General features: G+C 38.4%; 1 protein-coding gene across 1 annotated transcript in view; it reads left to right on the top strand.

Annotated features, from left to right (window-relative positions):
- Positions 1–11,871, top strand: part of LOC124777238 (activating signal cointegrator 1 complex subunit 1) — a 65,424-nt gene extending 53,553 nt beyond the window's left edge. Inside the window, exons 6-8 of the mRNA XM_047252564.1 lie at positions 8,780–8,949; positions 9,370–9,521; positions 11,393–11,871. Coding sequence (XP_047108520.1) covers positions 8,780–8,949; positions 9,370–9,521; positions 11,393–11,512 — 442 coding nt within the window. The 3' untranslated portion in view covers positions 11,513–11,871. The remainder of the gene's footprint in view (positions 1–8,779; positions 8,950–9,369; positions 9,522–11,392) is intronic.
- Positions 11,872–16,818: the final 4,947 nt, after the last annotated feature.

Genomic DNA, 16,818 nt, shown 5'->3' with positions numbered 1-16,818 from the left:
TGTGTCAATTTTCATAATGTTATCATTGCTGTCTTCGTACTGTTCAGTATTGCTGTCATCTTCAGTTGCCTTCATTAGGTCATCTTCATCCTGAATATCATTTATAATTTCTTGAGGCAACGAGGAAGTGGAAAGTCTTACTCTAGGTTCGATTCTGAATAATGCTTTGTAAGGTGATTGTTTTATGCCAGAATTCATGAATTTCATGAATTGGACATACCTTAATCCTTCTAACCACTTCATCGAATTGTTGTCCTTTAACCAAGAACTTATCATATTTTCAATGTCTTGGTTGGCACGTTCAACAAAACCCTTACTTTGGCTGTGCCTTGGTTTTCCATGCACAATTTTCAGTTCTGACCAAAGCTTTGCGAGTCCACTTATAACGTTATTGACAAATTCTCTGCCATTATCAGATTGAAGAATGCACAGCACCCCTACAGTTAGGAATATGTCATTCAAATGATAAGCCACTTCTTCAGCCCTCTTTGATGTTAACACACGAGGGAGAACAAATTTTGTGAGGTGGTCTTGGTAAACTAAAATGAATTTTAAATTCCCATCTGATTGTGTTTGGAAATGAATCAAATCAGTTTGGCATCTGCTATTCATTTCCGAATTGTTGACAAACATCACACATTGATAAATAGAGGCATATCATTCCCTTTGTGATATTGGCATATTTTTTTGATGTCTCTGCTAACATCCTATTGCGACCACCATGATCCACAGCTACACAAGCTGCGTCAATCACATCATAAAGTTCATCAACTGGAACAAAGTATTTTGTATTCCCTTCACATTGTGCAGTGAGTTTCTTCACATTGCCAATTTTCAAAACAGCAAACATTTCAGTCTTCTTTTTTGTAACGATGATCTTTTTTCCAACTTTTCTGCGTCTTCTACTTGTTTAACCAAATCCGCATATTCGTCTACTGATAACACATTATAATGAGAAGACTTTTTGTTTCCACTCTTCAAAATTTCCTCCGGAAACTTTTCTCTCCACAGCTTTTGATTGGCTTGCCCACTACACGAAGGCTCATCCATGACGATCTGACTGGGCAAAATTAGTTCAGACTTGGGCGTACCAGTTTATCCTAAAGCATGTAAATTCTAACTAGGATAAACTGATTCGACATAGGCTAAACTGTTGTATCCTATTGGTAACAGGATGAACGAGTTTGACCTAGGCGAAACTAGTTCATTCTAAAATCGGGTTTGGCCGGTAACATATATACTAAAAACAATCTGTGAGGATCGTGAATGTGTCAAAATGCAGGTCATCTTTACCTCTGAAATTTTCTTTAAATTGAAGCAGCATGCACTTACATAACAGCAGTTCTCTTAAGTGGTAAGACCCTATTAATTGTTCATCTGCTTTATCAGAAACTACATCTCATCTACATACACAAACTACAACCATACGGTACTAAAATATCTTTGGTGGGTAGGGCTATAAGTTCTGACTAGTAAGCTCTCAAGGATATCTTTTTATTAAATATCAAAAATAGTTCTTTAATAAAATATCCAGCTATCATGGGTTACTTCTTTGCGTGAACAACTGTATGTACCATCCCATAATATTTTAAACTTCTCTTGATAAATATTTGCATTCTTTAAGTATTGGTAAAACCTCTTTCCCACAGATTCTATCAGCATACACAAGCATGATATTTTTACATAAAATTCCTTGAAATTAAGCAAAATACCTATCCACTCTGAAGGAGTATCATTAGGGTTATTGTTTTTTTAAACAAGTCTGTGTTCAATATTATTAATTAGTCCAGAAAGATAATGAAATAATGTCATTTGTCTTAAAGATTGCCAACAACAATATGAATAACATCTGTACCTCTCACGCATTATTTAAAATATTCACAGACATTTCTTAAGGCTGGTGGGGTAAGCAAATACTACAATACCACAATAAGAGAGTACAAAATTAGGTAAAATTTCATCCAGTGCTTGAAATTACCAAATTACATTTACAGAAATCACATCTGGCCTCCAGCCTGCTCATGATACAACATCAGATATCGAAGAAGAAGAAGAAGTGAGAACAAAAAAAAATCAGAGCATTTGTTCTAAGAATGACAATGATAATAGATCTTAGTTTCCCATATAACACTTCTTTGTAGGTCACGACACATTTAATTAATATTTTTCATAGTTTTTTTGTAAAGAAGGTTCATCATTGTCAGTTTTTGACAGTTTATAATTTGTAACAAAGTTTTTCATGGTAAATAAAGTTCACTTTTATGGAAGTATATTGCACATTGTCTGCTGCCGGAGGCAAGCAGTACACTAGACAGGAGTCACTGCAAGCCGCTCAGTGTCTCTCATAGAATACAAAAGTAGTATGCTCAGACAGTAGATAGCATTAACTTTTTTGGGGTTAAAACTGTAGAACATTATTTGGAAAACCCACACAATACATTTGATGAAATGCTGTAGTTCAGATACATTTGCATTGCAGATTATTGCACATCAAGCTGATTTATAAATGAAGACTTTAGTATATTCTGATTCACTAATGAATTACAGGATCAATGTTTGAGAAAACTTGACTAATAGAGAGAATACATAAATATTAAAAAGGGTGTGTGTCTGGTGTTAGTCGAGGACAACTCTTTAAAAGTATTGGTTACTTTCACAGCTGTTCAGCTAGCTTTTCGACTTCTGTGGCAGCTTCAAAGGTATTTAAATCAAAACAGTTATTTGCACTTTTTTTACTTATTAGCATTAGTACCCATGTCATGTAATATAGTATATAATATCAAGTAAAGTAACATGATACATGATGTATTGTTGTATAACATCCATCATGTCATCCAACGTGGGTATTTCCTATTGTGGATTCATTCCACTCTCTCGAAGCACAAAAATTTGTGTATTTGTTCTTACATGCATCACCATACATGTAACTGGGGGTGGGTCTGAGAGAAATGGTCGCTCAGGGAAAAAAATCAACCCCCAACCAGAAATCAAAAGCTACTTTTAATGTCTCTCCATGAACAAATCCACCCCCAGAAATTTTATCTCCTGTTAAACTTTTTTTATCTATTGCATGTATGCTCTTCAGCCATACGATATTATGTAATGTTTACTATGGCCGGCGAATCTTTTGGATTATGGGTGCAGGATGAGAGGCTTTAGCCTATAAAATATAAGGTGCATGTGTGCCAGTACCTTGCAGCAAAGAGAGCTCATTGCACTGAGGATGTAGGGTTAACTCGTAGAAGAGTGCTAAGACTTAAAAATGTTTTGATTTTAAATGTCTTTGATGGTGCCATATAAGTCGAAAAGCTACTTTCCTCCTTTTACATCCTTAACTTTTCCCAGGACATATTCACTTTTTTTTTGTCTCTGATACGAGCAGTTTTTATTCTGATTCCCAATTTTTGCTCTGCCTTTGACATTAGGCCGCTGTAGCATGGTAACTAACAGCACGTCAAGGTCACATGCCCATGGGAGAGTCTTTGTTTTATTATTTTGTTGTATATCTTTTAGTTTATTTAAAATTGTGTTTAAATTTTTTATTGTTTTCTTTTTACTTTTTTGTTTTATAATTACACATATTTTATTCATATCTGCATGAGATTGTACGCACAAACATAAGAAAAACAACCATAAATACTTAATACATTGCACAAAATAACAGCAAACATAAATTTGATACTGAGCAAAATATGAAAATACTGTGTGAAGTTTATGATGATAATGTATGTAAATAGTTTACATTATGTAGATAAACTTATACAATATGACCATATTACATATATAAACTTACGATGCAAACAAAAATGTAGAATTGTTGTACAAAAAAAGAGGTGGTCATATGGTTCATGTGAAGTAGCAGATTTGAAACATAGGAAAAAAATGTGAATCTCTCTGTGTCCACATACCGCTGCTAAAGAAGGTTGCTTGTCAGGTGGCATTTGGATAGCAAAAGGTGTTTTCCTAATGAAACAACAGCATGAGACTACATTATTATGCTTCTTAAAAGTAGTTACAAAGTAACCCATAAGAAACATGTGACCACCAACCATGTGATGAAATAGTACAAAATAATACGCAGACAAAGATACAGTTGGCCATTGTGAAATGTGAAAGTAGCTTTATAATCAGTGACGAAATGCGAGCAACAATGCGCTAGGATAGGCCGGCTCTTCAGCATCCAGTGATTTGTCGAGCTGACAGTTTAATTTATTTGACGATTCATTTGATCATTTAAGTAGTTGAGGATTTAACCTGTTGACCAATTAACTGATGGACCAAAGTATACCCAGCTTACTGGGAACCCTATGGATCTGTGATTAAATTTACCTTCCCTATCAGCTGAATGAATGTATTGTTTTGAAATATTTGAAAATTTCCCAGATGATAGCGTAAATGAAATGTTTCATTTGAAACAAAACTAGAAAAAGGGTGGAAATGTAATGAATTGTGCACTACATGAATGCTGAACAATTTGTGCAACAAATAAAAAACTGCTGAAGAGCACACATCTTGTTATTGTCTCTAATCTTGCAAGTTTTTTCATTGTTTATTTAAAGTATGCAATAACAAAAATCAAAAATTAAAAAACCACCACTAGAAAAACTCATGTGAATAATTTTGGCATGAAATGCAATCCAATGCGTTGTCTGTGGTGAGAAGTAATGCCTGAAATTTGGTATTCTCTGCATGCTCTTGACCCTGTTGATCTCAGAATATTGAATTCCCTAACAATTTCTGAAATGGAATGTCCCATGCATCTAGCTGCACTTTCAAAGTCTGTTAATTCCATTGTGCAACCATAATTTTGTCATAAACCTATTCACATGACTCACCTGTGTACAGCTCACAGCTCTGCCCATGTACTGTCTTTTTGTACCTTGTGTAATCGATATTACCGTCATCAGTATATGTGCATCCCATGATCTTGTCACCTCAGTGTATGTTGTGCATTTGTGTTACTGCAATAAGTGTGTTGTTTAACGACACTGGTAAGATCAGTCTATAAAAGTGCTGGCAACCTCACATTCAGCCACAAGGCAGGCTCCCAACTTCTCACTACACCAAAATCAATAATTAAAAACCCTATGGCTACCGAAATTCTCTCACGAGAAGCACTCCAATCACTGGAGTGGTAAATGTACATCGCTAATGCTTCATGCAGTCCCTCTATCTGGCTTCTAGCAACTTCAACCAAAAATCTAAACAATAAGAAAACAGGAAATAATAGGTTGGCTGAAATAAGCAGAACAAACGTGAAACAATGTATGCATGACAATATACTATCAACTTTTCAATCCTGTATGAAAAATGACAAACTTGAGCTTGTTTTGTCTGAAAATAAATTCTCTACAAGATAGCATAGTTGTCTTTGAAGAAAACACAGTAAAACAATTTCTACTGTTTAGAAATAATGTGACCTTTTTTATGAAAATTATTTTTATAGCAATTTTTGGATTAGTTTAATTTTCTGTATGGTCGTCATTAAAGCTTTAAGTGCTTGATCAAACAGTATATCATTTTGTTCAGGACTGGGCATAATTCTTGTTTGGTACATACATTGTTTTGCATGTCCAAAGATTTTTTGATAATTTTAAGCAACTGGTGAATAAATCTTTAACATATAATCAGTGAAACAGTAATCAACTGTAATAACATGCTTTTTTCTTTTTCTTTAATTATAAGCAAATGTGATGCTTAAAACATAACACATTTCTACAAAAAGACAGTTCCACGTGCAGGCATGTAATTTTTTGCATGTAAAATCTAAACAATGAAATATTTTTGCAAACACTTCTTATAATTACCATAATAATGTATTTTCCATCATCATCTGTATCATTTTAAACTCTCACAGCGCATGCAATTTGCTGTCAACCAGATTTTACTTGCATTTTATGTGCAACTTTAGATTGTTGTGTGACAATAGTAAAGCTTTCACAAGACCACAGGGTGACTACTAATTACACGTATTTGTCAACCTTCTTACAAAATTTGAACCAATAAGCACAAGTCTAAAACACGGAAGTGGCACACCTAAAAAAAAAACTCACAAAAAAGTGTTTTTTGCAAGTAAAATATAAATAAAGCTACATTTTTGAAAGCAAGTTTATCATAAGAATGCATTTTTTATTTATTTGACCCACTTCAAATCATTTCCATGCATTCAGTTCATATAAGAACGAATCTTATGCGCTGCATTTATCTCGATTTCAAACCATTATATCGTGATAACTGATAAAGATTGTTGGGTTACAAGAATTCTGGCTTTGTCCTTTTATTTATCTTTGTGGAAAGCTTGAAATGGTTTGTACAAGTTTAAAGTAGTGAGCTTCAAAAAACCTCCCAGAAAATTGTGGTTTCTAAAACTTATCTTAGACCAAGGTCTGTTACACCGGTAGACCAAATTTGAACCATCAGTCTTCCTCCAGTCCGGAATTATTTAAGGGTGACTGTTACTGCACATTGAATATGAACGAGAGTGATGGTTTTTGCATGAAAAATCTGAAGTGCCATTAGCTGAGCATTAATTTCAGGCCAATTAAAATCTTTTGCAAAAGGATTTAATCAATTCACACAATTTTGACTGGGCACCAACTCCGGTTTGTCATTCAAACATTGCTTATATACTGTAACATAACTACAGTAAGAGAGACATTCGGTTTACTGTACATACAGCCGTTAGTCTGGGCAAAGCAAAAACTTTTTACCTCGTGTTCCTAACTCAAATGGGAACCACGCACCGAGACCACCCCCCTGCCCCCCATCAAACTGCAGTTCTGCGTGTGTTCTTTACATATGTATTTGTTGTAGTACTCCCATGTTTTAACAATATGCAAACACAAAAAACAATAAAAAGCATGATTATACACTACTGGCCATTAAAATAGCTACACCAAGAAGAAATGCAGATGATAAATGGGTATTCATTGGACAAATATATTACACTAGAACTGACATGTGATCACATTTTCACACAGTTTGGGTGTATAGATCCTGAGAAATCAGTACCCAGAACAACCACCTCTGGCCGTAATAAAGGCCTTGATACTCCTGGGCATTGAGTCAAACAGAGCTTGGATGGCATACACTGGTACAGCTGCCCATGCAGCTTCAACTCGATACCACAGTTCATCAAGAGTAGTGACTGGCGTATTGTGACGAGCCAGTTGCTTGGCCACCACGGACCAGACGTTTTCAGTTGGTGAGAGATCTGGAGAATGTGCTGGCCAGGGCAGCAGTCGAACATTTTCTGTACCCAGAAAGGCCCGCACAGGACCTGCAACATGCGGTCGTGCATTACCTGCTGAAATGTAGGGTTTCACAGGGATCGAATGAAAGTTAGAGCCATGGGTCATAACACATCTAAAATGTAACGTCCACTGTTCACAGTGCCGTCAATGCGAAGAAGAGGTGACCGAGACGTGTAACCAATGGCACCCCATACCATCACACTGAGTGATACGCCAGTATGGCGATGACGAATACATGCTTCCAATGTGCGTTCACCGCGATGTCGCCAAACACGGATGCGACTATCATGATGCTGTAAACAGAATCTGGATGCATCCGTAAAAATGACGTTTTGCCATTCGTGCACCCAGGTTCATCGTTGAGTACACCATCTCAGGCACTCCTGTCTGTGATGCAGCTTCAAGGGTAACCGCAGCCATGGTCTCCGAGCTGACAGTCCATGCTGCTGCAACTGTCGTTGAACTGTTCATGCAGATGGTTGTTGTCTTGCAAACATCCCCATCTGTTGACTCAGGGATCGAGACGTGGCTGCACAATCTGTTACAGCCATGCGGATAAGATGCCTATCATCTCGACTGCTAGAGATACGAGGCCGTTGGGATCCAGCTGGCGTTCCATATTACCCTCCTGCACCCACCAATCCCATATTCTGCTAACAGTCATTGGATCTCGACCAACGAGAGCAGCAATGTCGCGATACGATAAACCACTTTCGCGATAGGCTACAATCCAAACTTTATCAAAGTCGGAAACGTGATGGTACGCATTTCTCCTCCTTATACGGGGCATCACAATGTTTCACCAGGCAACACCTGTCAACTGCTTTTTGTGTATGAGAAATCGATTGGAAACTTTCCACATGTCAGCACATTCTAGGTGTCGCCACCGGCGCCAACCTTGTGTGAATGCTCTGAACAGCTAATCATTTGCATATCACAGCATCTTCTTCCTGTCGGTTAAATTTCCCATCTGTAGCACATCATCTTCATGGTGTAGCAATTTTAATGGCCAGTAGTGTATTTAATTCTATGGCCAAAAACAAAATTTACAAAATTTCAAGAGCTGGAGATAAAGACAGCAAGTAATCAGACATGTGGTAACACATGTACTCTCCTATATGCTGAGCACGTTAAATGTGTGATGGATAATAAAGGCACAATGAAGAACGTATTAAAGGATTTTCTGTAGTTCAGTTCCTTTTATTCAAATTATGGGTATTAATGAGTATTTTCATATTAGCAAGTCATGTTATAATATTCATTAATTTAATCATAATATTGTATTGAACATAAATAAAATTTATATGTTTTTCTTCTTTCGGCACCTTGGAGACCACTCCCTGGGTTTTACTGAATGTAATTCATGGAATGTAATTATAAACTCTTAATTGAAACTGAAAAAGCTTGAGAATCAAGCCATCTTAAAATTGTGAATCAGCATAAGCGCTTCATATTTCTATAAAACAGTTGTTATAGTGTCATGTAGCATGTGAATAACTGCAAAAATTTATCAAAAATAATTCCAGCCCACTTCTTGGAAAGCGGCCTTTGAAATTACGTATGACTGGAGTTGAGTACATGAATGATGATCCGGCAGAGGTGGATGTTCTGTATGGTAAGGTTCGAGTTGAAGGGAGTTCTGAATACCTGCTACAGGAGCTTGCAGATGGTATTGTAGAATACTTCGCAAACAGAGGTTAGTAATAATAACCTTGGAAGCATATGTTTTAATATAACTGTTATTTTTTACTTTGATAGCATGCCTATAAATTATTGTTAGATCTTGGTGCAACACAGTACTACAAGGCAAGTATAAGAGGATAGATCACAACTCACCAAGTGGAAGAGAGAGTGAGCAGCAGATAAATACTTCGAATAGAATATCAACCTGCTAAAAAAAACCTCAAAAAGCCTAATAGCTGTGAATCTGGTGCTTAGCATCTCTTCTATTTGCGTGTAGTGATCAATCCTCTTGTTCATAAGTACGTTCATTTACTCACACGTAATACAGTTATATGTAGAGTATGTGATGTAATTATTGACAGAGTATACTTACTTTGCTACATTTAATATTGCATTTATACTACCTTCAGTGAATTTTACATATTCTTCATAGGTCTCATGCAAAAGCAATATGAACAAGTCAAATTGCATGCAACTGTTATGAACACATTATTTCGTGAGGACAAAGGAGGAGTGTCTGAAACTGAAACATCAAAAAAGAAACAAAAACCAAGAGAATCATTTGATGCAACAGCAGTACTGAAGGTTGGTGTAAAATTATTCATTATTTGTAACAGACTAATGTAAGTCGGAAACTCTTACAGTTACAGCATTATTATCAACAGAACTACCCAGTTCATATTCTTACTGGTGCTGCAATTTCTTATTCTTGGATTTTAATTATTTTGGCAGAGCTTTTTCCATGAGAAGAATATAAGTCTTTCAGACCTTTATACTGACTGCCGATCGGTGTCATGTTTTATGAATGGAAAATATTTATCTACATATGGTATCAGATACTGTGAGTTTAAATTTGGGCAGAGTGCATCAGGTACATAATAGCAAATACATAGATACACCATGGTTATACCATAACAGCAAATCACTTGATACATTCAGAACAGTACCATCAAAACTTTTTTTTTTCATGTGGTTGATGTTAAAATATTTACTTTAAGTAAAACAAGATGGTCTTCATCCCAAAGCTCATTTTGAACATCATACTTATTTAGTAGGTGCAGTGACCTACACATCTATTATCCCAACCTAAGAATCATCTGTCAGTCATTTGTATAATGACCTATCATTTAGTGTGCAACACCAGAAACTCTGTGAAGTTAATTTTCACTTTGGTTGAACCATGCTAAAGTTTTTGTGGCAATAATGAAAGATGATATATTTTCTAACAGACATCTTCATTCTGATAAAGAAAATGGCTATATAAATTTTTGTAAAAGTTCATTAATATGTACCTTCCACAAAAATTTGGGTTTGTTATTAGGTGCAAAGATTTAATTCTTCAGCTTCACTGATCAGGATATGGCATACAACAATGGGTTCAAATGGCTCTGAGCACTATGGGACTTAACATCTGAGGTCATCAGTCCCCTAGACTTAGAACTACTTAAACCTAACTCACCTAAGGAAATCACACACATCCATGCCCGAGGCAGGATTTGAACCTGCGACCATTACAGCAGTGCGGTTCTGGACTGAAGCGCCTAGAACCACTCATCCACAGTGGCCAGCTATGGCATACATATTTGTTGAAACTAAATTAGTGTGTGTCCTGTTGTGTGCATTGTTGTATTTAGCGTCTCATTAAGTATGTTGTCCAGACACTTCACATCTGTGACACTGTCGTAAAAATCTGTTGGACCATTTGTTATGTTTAATACAAGTCATTAATTAATATAAGCATAAGTTTCAATAGTACAGAACATTGTGACAGACATAGAGATTGCAGCATTAAATGTTTCATAATGTGAAAGGCAAACTATCTCTTTCCTGCTCTTTAGATAACAAAGGAATCAGCTACAGTACATCCCCCTCCCTTCCCCTCAAATAAAAAAAATGTTCTGTTCAGTGAGTGCCACAAAACTATGATAAATTCTATTCTCAGTTCACAAGAAATCACAGTTTTTTTCAAATTTTATGTCTTTTTCACAACTTGGGGGAAGTAAATGATTTTTCTAAATCAAAATACATAACTTAGCAATGCAGCTTTGCATGCAGGGAATAAACATAACTCAGAGTAGTCAGAATTGTTTTAACCGACAGTCGAGGTTGTTTTTCTCTGTATGTTCTGTCAGCCCTGCTCTTGTAGAGTTGGTATTTAGTGAGCAGGTGCTCTTATGTAAATACAGTAACTTTTTCAAAGAATCTTTTGAAGAGACTGATGTCAATGTTGCATGGTTTTTTGGTATCCTTTCTACTTTTCTTTTGTCTTCCACAGGCATTGAGGTAGTTTCTGTAAAATTCTTTGATCAGTTTAAAAGCCTGTTTCAGTAGGCTTCATTTAATTTTGTGGTGGAAAAATATTTGCTTATTTATTTGATACTAAGATTTTCAAAGTTCAAAATTCAGTCCTCATTGTGTATTATTGCATTCTGAAATGTATTCTACTTTGTTTTCAGATATTTGAGAATTTTCACTTCGGTGAACAGCTGGTGGAAACACTTCATCTTTCTCAGAGATATTCTACTGCGAAGGATGGTTATTATCAATCCTCGGCCTCCATAAGTCTGACAGAGTGAAATATGCTCACTAAATTGCTAAATTGTTCCTGAATGTTATTTCTCCTTGAATGAATTACACATTACAATTATCTTCCATTTTTGATGTTTTTATTTTTATAAGTTGACAATTTGACTGTCAATGAAATGATATTTGTTATTAGTTAAGAATGCTCCTAGCTACACCCCATACATTTCAATACATGTAATGCTGCTCTGGCACTAACTTAAGAGATATTAATTAGCAGTTACAGAGGAAGCTCTTTGTGATGCAAATTTTCACAAAATGGATTATGAACGTGTGTGTGTATACTGGTTCTAATGCTTACATTGTTGATGGGAATATCTCCACATGGAAAATAAATTAATATATAAAATAATGCTTCATATTTTTGATTCAGTATATTATCATTTGTTTTCATCACACTAGGCTCATTAATAATGCTTTTAATACTTATTACATTTTTATAATGTAAATGGGTAGATAAAAACTCTGCTCACCAGACGATTTACTTTTACAAGCTTTCTGAGCCACTGGTTCTTTCTAGCAGAAGAGTTGAAGGGGAAGGAAGAGGGTTGAAGGGAAAGGACTGGGGAGGTTTAGGAGATGGGATATAGCCCAGAAAAGTCACCCAGAACCCCAGGACAGGGAAGACTTACCGGACTGGATGAGAAGGAAAGACTAATTGTTCGGGACTGCATCAGACAAGATTTGAAAACCTGAGAGGTTAAAGGTGGAGGACAGGACAGTATGCAAGAGAGAGATTACAACTAAAACATCATGCACGAGTTAATAAGAGTGGAAAGCTAAGTACATTGAATGTAACAGAGGTGCGAGGGGGGATGGCGAAAAATAGACAGCTCAGAAAATGAAAGGTGTAGGAAATTAAAATGGAGTGACGAAAGGATTAATTACTGTGAAGGAATGCTAGGACAGAAGGAATTAATGTAAATTAAGGGCAGACGGGTTGCAAGAACCAATGATATGTTGTAGCACTAGTTCCCACCTGCGGGAGTTTTGAGAAACTGGTGTCTGTAGGAAGTATCCAAATGGTGCGTGTGGTGAAACAGGCACCAAGGTCATGATGATCATGCATCATCATGAAGCAAGGTCATGATGAGCATGCAGAGCATGCTCTGCAACAGGATGTTGTGTATTGCTGGTATACACCCTGTGCCTATGCTCATTCAACCTGACTGATAACTGCATGGTAGACATTTCAATGTAAAAAGCTGAACAGTGTTTACGTAACAGCTGGATACACAATGTGTCATTTCATAGGTGATTCTCCCTCTGATAATATACGAGGGCGGTTCAGAAAGTAACCTCCGATTGGTCACAGTGCGGGTTGTGGGGGGAGTAGCGACGCCATCTGTGCGTTCACGCACTCAACAGGTCAGTCGGCATCAAGCCGTGGTCGAGTGAACATCGTACCTGCGCTAGTTTAGTTTTTGTGGCAGTTTGAAATGTGTGCTGCAATAGAAAACCCCGCCAAATGTGAAGTGCGTGCTGTCATAAGGTTTTTTACAGCCAAAGGATATTCTGCAGCAGCTATTCATCGTGAGCTTTGTGCCGTGTACGGACCAAGAGTTATGAGTGAAGGAGTTGTCCGTGAATGGGTACGTTTATTTAAAAGTGGATGAGAAAACGTTCATGATGAAGAGAGGAGTGGTAGACCATCATTGGTGACTGACGAACTCGTTCAGACAGTTGATGCAAAAGTTCGTGAAAATCGACGTTTCTCAATGTCGGAGTTGTCTACTGGTTTTCCACAGATTTCTAAGACTCTCTTGTACGAGATAGTGACAGCAAGATTGGGTTACCGTAAGTTCTGTGCACGATGGGTGCCCAAAATTCTTACCGACCACCACAAAACTCAAAGAATGGCCTCTGCATTAGACTTTCTGTCACGTTATGAGGACGAAGGAGAACCATTGTTAAACAGAATCGTGACCGGTGACGAAACCTGGATTAAGTACGTGAACCCTGAGACAAAAGAACAATCAAAGATGTGGGCACATTCAAATTCGCCTACCAAACCAAGAAAAGCCTCGCAAGATTTTTCTGCCAGAAAACTGATGGCAACGGTGTTTTGGGATGCCAAAGGGGTGTTGTTGGTTGAATTCATGGAACGTGGTACGACCATTAATCAAGACGTGTACTGTGAAACAATAAAAAAGTTACGACGTGCTATACAGAACAAACGCCGCGGTATGCTGACTTCCGGTATCGTTTTTTTGCACGATAACGCCCGTCCTCACTCTGCTCGCAGAACAACGGCCCTTCTTGAGTCCTTCAATTGGGACGTTATCAACCATCCACCTTACAGCCCAGACCTGGCGCCAAGTGATTATCACCTCTTCATGCATTTGAAGAAATGGCTCGGGTCACAGCGGTTTGATGACGACTAAGAGCTCAAAGATGCGGTCACAGGCTGGCTCCAGGCACAAGCGGGTGATTTTTATGCAGAAGGAATTTCAAAGCTTGTGAAGAGATACGATAAGTGCCTCAATCGCTATGGAGACTATGTAGAAAAATAGTGCAAAGATGTAGTTGTAAGATGTATATATTAAAATATTTTTATTTAACTTGGTGTATTTTTTTAAATCAACCGGAGGTTACTTTCTGAACGGCCCTCGTATATTTTGCCAGTTACAGGCCTGGAATGGGTGGTGGTAGGAGGCTGCTTTGGGCAAGTCTTACAATGGAGACAGTCAAAGGTTTAGGAGCCATAGTGTAGGGAGATGGGTGCAGAAGAAGCATAGGGTCTGACAAGGATGTTGCAGAGATTGAGACGGCAACAAAAAGCTATTCTAGGTGTGGTGGGCAAAATCTCAGACAGAATGGATCTCATTTCAAGGCATGATTTTAGGAAGTCGTGGCATTGTCAAAGTAGCTGATTAATACAGTCAAGACCATGGTAATACTGCCTGATAAGTGGTGGGCTCCAAAGTTGTTTTCTGGAGGGAGCAGTAGTATCTGGATAGGTTGTGATGGCCCGGGAAATCTGCTTTTGAACTAGGCTGATGGGGTAATTACATCCAGTGAAGGCTCAGGTGAGAATGGTGGGGTATTGCTGTAAAGAATCTGCATCTGAACAAATCTGTTTGCTTCGAATATCAAGGCTGTATGGGAGGGAATGTTTACATGGAAAGGATGGCAACTGTCAAATTGTAAGTGGTGGTGTTTTTTTAGTTGGTTTAATGTGGATGGAAGTATGTAGCTGGCTAGCCTTCTGTGAGGATCAGTGGCATGGGATTTGGAATAGGACCATGTGAATTTAATTGGGAGAATGTATTCTGTGATTCCAGGAATTTTATCAGGTCAGCCTCACCAAGAATCCATAAGGCAAAGATGTCATTAATTTATCCAAGCCAAACCAGGGGCTGAAGGGTTATGCGTTCCAGGAAAGCCTTCTCCATGTGACCCCTGGAAAGGTTGGCATAGGAAGGAACCATTCTGGTTCCCACAGAATGGCTCCTTATCTGTATGTATGTCTGCCTCTCAAAGGTGAAGTAATTGTTGGTAAGTATAAAGTTGATTAAGATGAGCAAGAAGAATGTCATAGGTTTGGAATTACTTAGGTGTTGACTGAAGAAATGTGCAGCAGCAGACAGACTGTACATGGGGGATGTTGATATAGAGGGAGAGGGCATCAATGGTGACAAGCAAGGTGTGTGATTGGAGTGCGATGGGCACAGATTTCAGACAACCTAATTAACGGCTGGTATCTTTAATATAGGAGGGAAGTCTTTGTACTATGGGTTGCAGGTGTTGATCAACTTAGGCAGATGTACATTCGGTGGGTGCTTTGAAGCCAGCAACTATAGGATTGCCAGTTTGTTGTTTGTTTGTTGATTCGGGGAGGGGACCAAACAGTGAGGTCATTGGTCCCTTCGGGTTAGGGAAGGATGGGGCAGGAAATCGGCTGTGCCCTTTCAAAGGAACCATCCCGGCATTTGCCTTAAGCAATTTAGGGAAATAAAAGAAAATGTAGATCAGGATGGCCGGACACTGGTTTGAACCATTGTCCTCCCAAATGTGGATGGCCGGAATGTTTGGGTTTGTGGAGCTTAGGAAGAAGGTAAAAGGTGGGAATGTGTGATTTGAGTGGGATAAGAAGTTCTACGGATTGAGGTATAAGTGCTTGTGAGGGTCCTGAGGTTTTTAGGAGGGACTCCAGGTCAGTTTGCATCTTGATAGCAGATGCTGTATGTAGAGGTGTCAGACAGCTCGCGTAGACCTTCACTAACATACTCCTGTTGGTCAAGGACCACAGTGGTAGATCTTTTGTCTTCTGGGAGGATAATGATGGAGTCATCAGCTCTTAGGGAACGTAGAGCCTGGAGTTCAGCAGGTTAGGGTCTTGTTGTAAGGGCCTGAGGAAATGTTGTGAAGCACTGCTGAATATGAGGAATTCTTGGAAGACATTTAAGGGGTGATTTTGAGGCAGTGGTGGTGGATCAAGTTGGGATCATGGTCGAAACTGTTCGTGGCAGGGTTCAGTGTCAGGTTATGGTTAAATGCAGGTTTAGGGTTGAAAATGAGACCCTTGGATAATACAGATAATTCGGGGTGTGGGGGGGGGGAGTGCTTTGGACCAGAGATTGAGAACACGGTACTGTTATGACTGATTCTCGTGATTATGAGTTATTACTGGTTTGGGAGACAGTGGTGAAGGCTACAGGATGTTAAGAAGATTGTCCAAGCTCGGTTTGTAGGAGAGGAGTGGTGGTTGATGGTGTGGGTGTTTGGGGAGCTGCAGAGGGACAGGAAGGGAAACAATACTGTTGAGGTAGTTTAGAGAAGGTGGGATAGCTTTTTGAGGTGAAGTTGAGCATGTTGTTGTAGTTTGAAGTTGCCCACCACACCTATAATAGCTTTTCATTGCCCTCCCAAACTCTGCAATATCCTTGTCAGACCCTATGCTCTTGCTGCACCCCTCTCTCTATCCTATGAGCCTATGGCTCCCATCCCTGTGTCTGACCCACTGCAAGACTTGCCCTAAGCATCCTCCTACTATTGCCTATTCCAGCCCTGTAACTGGCAAAACTAACAAAGGGAGAGCCACCAGTGAAATGACACATTGCATATACCAGCTGCTGCGTAAACACTGTTCAGCCTTTTACATCGGCATGACTACCACCCAGTTATTACAGAGGTTGTACACAAGCAACACATAATATCATGTTGCAGAGCATGCTCTACAACATGACAGTTATGACCCTGGTGCCTGTTTCACCCCATGTGCTTGCTATCTGGATTCTTTCCCCAAACACCAGGTGGGAACTAGCACAAAATCATTTTCTTTCTTCTCACCACCCAC

Source organism: Schistocerca piceifrons, chromosome 2, assembly GCF_021461385.2.
Source record: "Schistocerca piceifrons isolate TAMUIC-IGC-003096 chromosome 2, iqSchPice1.1, whole genome shotgun sequence".
NCBI classification, from domain to species: domain Eukaryota; kingdom Metazoa; phylum Arthropoda; class Insecta; order Orthoptera; family Acrididae; genus Schistocerca; species Schistocerca piceifrons.
This window is presented reverse-complemented; position numbering and strand designations above follow the sequence as displayed.